This window comes from Ictalurus furcatus, chromosome 15 (genome assembly GCF_023375685.1).
Source record: "Ictalurus furcatus strain D&B chromosome 15, Billie_1.0, whole genome shotgun sequence".
Classification (NCBI taxonomy): Eukaryota; Metazoa; Chordata; class Actinopteri; order Siluriformes; family Ictaluridae; genus Ictalurus; species Ictalurus furcatus.
This window is the reverse complement of record NC_071269.1, coordinates 26888687-26896186: the sequence shown is the minus strand read 5'-3', so window position 1 is coordinate 26896186 and position 7500 is coordinate 26888687. Positions and strand designations below refer to the sequence as shown.

At 41.8% G+C, this 7500-nt stretch overlaps 1 protein-coding gene across 1 annotated transcript in view; it reads right to left on the bottom strand.

The window, feature by feature from the left end:
- slc6a1a (solute carrier family 6 member 1a) overlaps positions 1 to 7500 on the bottom strand; it is a 16444-nt gene that overhangs the window by 8086 nt on the left and 858 nt on the right. The window contains exons 2-8 of the mRNA XM_053642548.1: positions 6004 to 6135; positions 5031 to 5131; positions 4693 to 4802; positions 2562 to 2694; positions 1983 to 2117; positions 1787 to 1890; positions 77 to 201 (exon numbers count right to left, since the gene is read on the bottom strand). Coding sequence (XP_053498523.1) covers positions 77 to 201; positions 1787 to 1890; positions 1983 to 2117; positions 2562 to 2694; positions 4693 to 4802; positions 5031 to 5131; positions 6004 to 6135 — 840 coding nt within the window. The remainder of the gene's footprint in view (positions 1 to 76; positions 202 to 1786; positions 1891 to 1982; positions 2118 to 2561; positions 2695 to 4692; positions 4803 to 5030; positions 5132 to 6003; positions 6136 to 7500) is intronic.

Below are 7500 nucleotides of genomic sequence, written 5' to 3'. Positions count from 1 at the left end.
TAAAACTGAATTCACATGTGAGCGAGACACGCTATAGGAATTGTTCTATAACACTATGAAGAAGTGCTTGAGTTACCTGAAGCAGCTACGTCAGCTATCGTTCTCTTAGTCACGTGAGCCATGAAACCCACGATGGAGAAAATGACAAATCCAGCAAACATACTGGTGGATGAGTTTATAAGGCACACGATGATCGAGTCTCTGCCGGAAAGACAGGAAAAGACAGACGTTGAATATATTCACGGCTGAACTGCAGGGTACTAATTCCAGCCATGGAGGAATGAATTAATTATGTACTGAGAGCTCTGAGGTTTAATTACACCCTAATTCTAGGCACAAATTGCTCATGTTTATTCATATCCTCTTACATTAGTCAAATGAGGGGTCTTAAATGACACGGTAAACATCGCTGGACAAAATGGAGGTGTTAATGAAGAATATCATCTCAAAAAATCCTTCAAAACATTCAATGACTGCAGTCAGCATTAAACAGATAACCAGTGGAGCCTAGTGTCCGGATTTTACTGCCTAAAACTCCCAAACACGAGGAAATTCACCCCCTGGTGGCAGTCGTTTATATTATATCACTATTTCTTTTACATCAAACCTTTTTTATCTGTTTATGTTGAGTTTATAAGTCCTGGTGAATGAGCTGTTACTATAGAAACGAGGATGTCGATAACGTTGTCGTAATTAGAACGAGCGCGTTACTATAGACCTGTCACGTGAAGCTGCACTACTGAAGACAACTACTCAACACCTTCTGACCAATCAGAATCCAGGATTTAACAGCGTTGTACTGTCAGCGCTGTACTTTCTGATTTTCCCTTCTGTGTGTGAGGCGTCTCGTTATAAAAATCAGAATTCCACAGTTAAAGCAGATATACAGTTTGTAAAGATTTGCAAAGATGTAGAGTTTATAGTTTATAAAGTTTATAGTGGAATTTATTGCCAGTTGAAGCTGTCATGTATTTTATTTTCTGGGTTTTGTCTTTGATAGTTCCAATGAAACAGCCAGGCATATTTTATTTTAAATTGGTCACTCTGACTTTTTGTGTGTTTTAAATTGCACTCCTCGATATGTTATTGTTCTTAAAATTGCGATGAATTAAATAGGACATTTTGGGGGCATTTGATTACATAACTAATTGAAACAAGTGGATTGTTCACTAGGAAAAAGCATCAAAAACACCGGCTAACGCTTTTCAAACACAAACATGGCAGAATCCGGCGCTAAACAGAAGCATCACCAGAAGGGAAAAGTAAAACTGGGAAAAAATTAAATGCAAGCTGGATAAATCTGAGACTGAGATCAATATGAAGCTGATGCTAGTTATATTTCTCTTCGACAGGTGATGAAATGCTCAAATATTTAAATCAAGTACTGCACCAGTAAATCTGTACATTTGTGGCAGGTCAGAATTTTGCGTCCTCATAAATTTGTCCAGTCTAGTTGAGCCGAGTTGAACAAGACCTTAGGAGGTCAGCTAGCTGGCTAATATAGTAATGTAGATAAACCCCGCCTTCCAATATTAATTTTAAGAGGCGGGGCTTTGTGTAAACAAATCCATTCTGTGTTTTCGTGGCTGACATTGTAACTCCTAGAGCTTAAATTGGACTCTTTAGTTTTACCCTGAAACTGCACCGAGACTGTGACTGTGCAATCGTTTACATCTTCAGCAGTTCATAAACTCAAACACAGCACAACATTCTCACTCGGCTACAACGGAACTTGCGCAACAGCGTACGGATGATGAAACAAGCCCTTCGCGTTGTCTTGTCGTACCTGTAAACGTTGTTGTTGAAAGGGTTGTAGCTGCCGAGCGCGATCAGAGAGCCGAGCCCCAAACCGTACGAGAAAAAGATCTGCGTGGCAGCATCCAGCCAGACCTGAGGGAACAACGAGACGAATAACACAACATCCCTCACCTCCGTTCTGCTCCAGCCTCAGCCGGTTCCTTCTCTAAATCATGTGACGTTACCTCAGACTCTTTAAGCTTCACAAAATCAGGTGTGATGTAGAACAGAATTCCTTCTTTCGCTCCGGGAAGCGTGACTCCGCGGATGAACAGGATGAATAACATGAAGTATGGGTAGGTGGCTGAGAAATACACAACCTACAAACACAGTGTAGTTTACATGTCACGGAGGAAAATATCACATTAGAACCAGTTGTTGTTGTTGTGGTTTTCAAGATGTTTCAGTATTCAGTATTTTAATCGGCTCATCACTAGACGGTAGATTTCCAGTGAACTCAGACACTGAATATTTCTGCCATCTGAACGCTTTCCAGTAGATTTACAAACGGATGCGTGTACGGCAATTTGTGTAAAGAGGATCTACATTATTTACTACAGTGCCAAAAGCAATATCTATCTCGTGAGTGTGCCGTCCTCCTATTGGTGGATTTGAGGCGAGCGTTGTAGCAGCAGCGCTCGCACTCGGAGACATCACGCAGACGTTTTTCACGCTGAAGAATGCCGTCTTTGGTCAGTGCTAAACTAAACTCAACTCACGATCAAAGTATAGATTTGTACAATTTCCATATGAAAGTTACTTACCTTTCCAGTCCAACGAACACCTTTCCAGATACAGAAGTACACGAGGACCCAAGCGATGGCCAGAGTTATTGCTAGCGGTGCGCGGATCTGCCCCGGTTTTTCCAATCCATCAGTGATGTTATGTACATTGCGTCTGTATTAAACATCCAAACGCATTCAAAAAGTTACGTTTTAGTTGTGCACCTAAGTTGGTTAGGCAGTGCTTTAGTCTAGTTTAATTAATGTTAACGAGCTCGCTAACAAACATACAAACTGATGTTAATTCCACACAGTAAGGGTTAGCATAAGATTAGCGAGCTTGTGAGACCTGGGCCAGACTTTGATGTCAAATACTTACAGTGAATATAAAAAGCTTACACAACCCATATATCCAGCTTCCTAAACACAACACTGCTTTAGCGTTAGCGAGGCAAGCTAAGGTTAGGTTTTTAGGAATGCAGTGGATATAAAGGTTTACACACCCCTGTTAGAAGTCGTGGGGTTTTTTAATGTACAAAAATTAAACCAAGATAAACCAAGATGTCAGAACTTTTTTCAGCTTTAATGTGAAACAGCAACCAACATTCAAGTGAAAAACAAATACAAACCTGGTTGCATAAGCATTCACACCCCTTAACCGTGTTAAAGCACATTTTGCCTGTAATACAGCACTCAGTGTTTCGGGGTCAGATCTTCTGACTTAACACATCTTCATTTGGTCATTTTATTCCACTCTTCATTGCCGAAATTCTCCAGATCTATCAGATAGCGAGGGGATCTCCTGTACACAGCCCTCTTCAAGTCATTCCACAGGATTTATATCAGGGATCTGCCTGGGCCATTCCAAAACAATGACCTTCTTCTTCTGAAGCTGTTCTTTTGTTGACTTGGGTTTGTGCTTTGGGTCGTTATCGTGCTGGAAGGGGAATGTTTCTTCATCTTCAGCTGTCTAACAGACGCCTGCAGATGTTGTGCCAAAATAGATTGGTATTTAGAGCTATCCATGATTCTCTATATCCTAACTAACGCCCCAGTCCCAGCTGAAGAGAAGCAGAACCATAGCACGACGCTACCATCACCATGTTTCACTGTCTTGTTTTTGCACCAAGCATCTTTTAGAATTATGTCCAAAATGTTTTACCTTGGTTTCATCAGATGGAAATACATTTTAATACTTGTTTTGTGGTGACTGTATGTATGTTTCAGCTAAATATAGGTGGGCTCAGATATATTTTTGTGAGACAGGGCTTCAGTCTAGTCACCCTACCCCATCACCCAGACCTGTGAAGAACCCGAGAGATTGGTGTCTCGTGCAGAGAGCAATCAGTACGTGTCAGATGTTCCTGCAGCTCCTTTAATGTTGCTGTAGGTCTCTCAGCAGCCTCCCTGGTAAGTGTTCCTCTTGTCCTTGGGTCAGTTTTGGAGGGACGCCCTGTTCTTGGTGATGTCACTGTGGTGCTCCATTTTCTCCACTTGTTGATGACGACCTTCGCAGTGTTCTGTGGTACATCTGATGTTTTGGAAATCTCCTGATTGAGACCTTTCCACACTGAGATTCTGTACAGGCTTTGTAAGCTCTTTGAGGACCAGGGCTTCAGCAGTCAGAAGATGTGAAGAAACTCCTCCAGAAACAGCTGTTCTTTACTCGTGGTTAATCAGAATCACTTCAGTGATAACAGCTGTATGATAATTACATTTGAATTTGAGATTGAGGTTCATTCTGACCACAGCACAGTCACATGCCCCATTATAAAAGGGTGCGCATACTTATGCAACCAGGTTATTGTAAGCTTTTTCATTTCTTTAGTCCTAAAACATTTCGATTTGTTTTTCACTTGAATGCTGTCGGTTGCTAAGGTGATCTGACATCTATCTTGGTTTAATTTTTTTTCTTACATCACAAACGCCTGCAATTTGTTCAGGGGTGTGTAAACTTTTAAACAATATCTTTAGCGTTGCATTTCTAAAGACGTAAGCGTAGCTAGGCTAGTTAAGGCTAAAGCAGCGCTGTGTTTAGGAAGCTGGATATTTTAAGATGAACAGTATAACGAGTTGAAGAAGTGAGAATACACGCTCGAGGTCACATGATGAAGCTGACGATTAAACACAACACAACAGCGCGCCTCGTTTAAAACATCTTCCGCAAGCTTACTCCCAAAACTCCATGACAGCGCTGGTCAGGTTGGTGGTGTCTGCAATGCTATAGTTTGTGAAACATCTGTCTGTGTTCCAGGGGTTGCTACAGGATTTCCACGGAAGGTCCTAAAATTAAAAAAGAAAAGTGAATTTCAGTTCAGTTCAGTTTTATTTGTACAGCGCTTTCAACAACGGACACTGTCCCAAAGCAGCTTCACAGAAACATATAGATTCACGATATAGAGTCTAAATATATGAATTTATCCCTAATGATGAATGATACAGAATAGTTTTAGGTATTAAAATGTGGGGAATGGCGTCCATGACGACGCGGGTGAGATGCGTGGTACTCACGGTGGTGAAGGAGTTGTACAGGTAGTACAAAGCCCAAGCAATGATCACGATGTAGTAAATGTTGAGCCAGAAGGAGAGCACGGCTGCAGCGAGGCCAACTCCTGCACACACGGGGCCAAATATTAACGTCCATGTAACCTGAACAATGCCACGACGTTTACACTGGGCAGCTGTGCGTGCATTCAAATGACAGACTTTTTGTGGAATGTCTAAAATTGAGATCTGTTAAGTTTAGGGCTTTGGAGTGTAACAGGGAAAAGAAGAAACTAAAGCTGAACAAGCACCAGGATTTAAACAGGGGTGTGGTCACGTAGGTGTTTAATCTCACCTGCGTACTGTTGATTTGTAAATAAGAACTGCTGCTGCAATCATAACGACTGTCCTGTGCTCATCCCAGGACTCGTAGGAGATCGTGTTCACACTCGAGGTTTTTTTCCAAACCCGGGGCTGAGAGTTTGGTACGATTGGTGAAATGTGAAAGCTACAGTATTTTCGAGCTCCTGAGAGTCGATCCCTGGTTTTGGGGTCTGGGGTCTGGGGCCTGCTTCTACAGAACCGTGGTGCGGTCCGTATCCTGCGTGGAATTATCCGCTCTCATCACTGCGCACCGAGTTACATGATTGGTGCAATCCGTCATGTTACTTCCTGTTTCAAGTTCGGTGATGGCGAGGAAAGGGTTGTTACGGTCAGCGGAGGAGACAGAACGCTTATCGATATATTAAACTAGTTTCCTCACCACTGTCGCCTCTGGAGTCTTCATTAGGGAATAAATCTACATCTTAAAATAAATAGTTTATTGTGTTTACGATTTATTAAAGTGCTTGGAGCACCAGGTCCAACCTCAAAGCCCGTCTCTGAGAGATGTATTACTCCTGTATCGTATAACTCATGGTATCAAATCTGTCCAACTATAGAGCGATTGTGATGTCAGTGATCCCTTAAAAACACTCATGTTGGTTTAAGGATGCTATACCTTTAAACATCGGCGCCAGCTTCCACACTCCGAGTCCTCCGATGGACGTGTACTGCCCGAGCGCACACTCGAGCAGAAACAGGGGCATTCCAGCAAATATGAGGGTCAGAAAGTAAGGGATCAAGAAGGCCCCTGTGTGGACACGAATAAAGAACACACAAATCTCACACAAATCAACGTACAGTGATTTATCCATCTGTAAATTCAGAACAATTCAAGTTGTATGACGGGTTATGAAGGTTATGGTTGGGGCGGGGTTAAAGGAGACATTAAGGGCGGGGTTTGTTTTCGCATATGCGCACAGAAAAACTCCTAAACTGTTACGGTCATTTGAAAAATACAGAAAATTAACATTCGCAAGAAGAACAGCAGATTAAGCGTTTTACTCAGAGTAGAGTTACGCACATTCAGATTTAATCCTGAAATCCTCAGTATTCAGACCTCAGCTGTAACTACGGACGTAAGCGCTTTTCGGAACTTACGCGAGAGTTAGAGTTACACGCTCGGGGGCGGAGTTTATCTAAAACGGAGGCGTGTCTCAGCTACACTCGAGTCTGATCGCATGTTTCTAGCGTGATATCGGCCCGAGTGAGGAGCAGCGGTAAGTCCAGCGCCACCGTCTGACTGTTTGATGTAACTACACTCACACACACTATGGAATGTCAATCGAGGACAATATTAAATACATAAATATTACTCTATTCATTACTTAATAATATTGTCTATTTAAAATCCGTCAAAAGCTTCAGAGGAGACGCGTCTTAATCGGAGACCTGGTTTATCTGGAGGAGTGAATATTTTAATAAAGATTAACGGAGTTAAAGTTTCTCTGTAAGAGTAGCAGATGAGTGCTAGGTCAGATTATCCTTCACACCATGGACACATTTTCTTTACAGCAGAGCACATCGAATTAACACACACACACACACACACACACACAGACTTTACTCTATTAATTCAACAAATAAAAACAGTGAATTAAAAGTGTGATTAAATCTGCCACATCTCACACACACATTACAGTTTCATCACCTTGTATTAGAGTCTCGTGACTTCATTACGTTGCGCTCGAGTCAGAGTACGATATAAGATTGAACATTTAAAAGAACAGGATGTTCTGGATCAAGTGCTATTCTATGTGCTGCTGAATGTGTGTGAGTGTGGAAGGAATTTCAACCAGTGATTAATGTGAGAATTACAACTAGCACTTTTCATGCAGTAATCGATTGGTGATGTGTACACCCAGAGGACCAAGAAGATCATCGTGGACTTCAGATGGGCTGGGTACCATGCACAACCCCCCCCCCCCCACACACACACACACATTCTGTATAATATTGCATGTTGTTCTCCACTGTACATGTAAGTCATAGCTCCGTTTATGCTGTAGTACTTACTTTGCACTTTTCTTTATATAACACTATATTCCTGTACTTCCGGTTAGAAAGTATATAAAGTATATAACACTATGTTCTATAATGTTTCTAATGGTAGTTT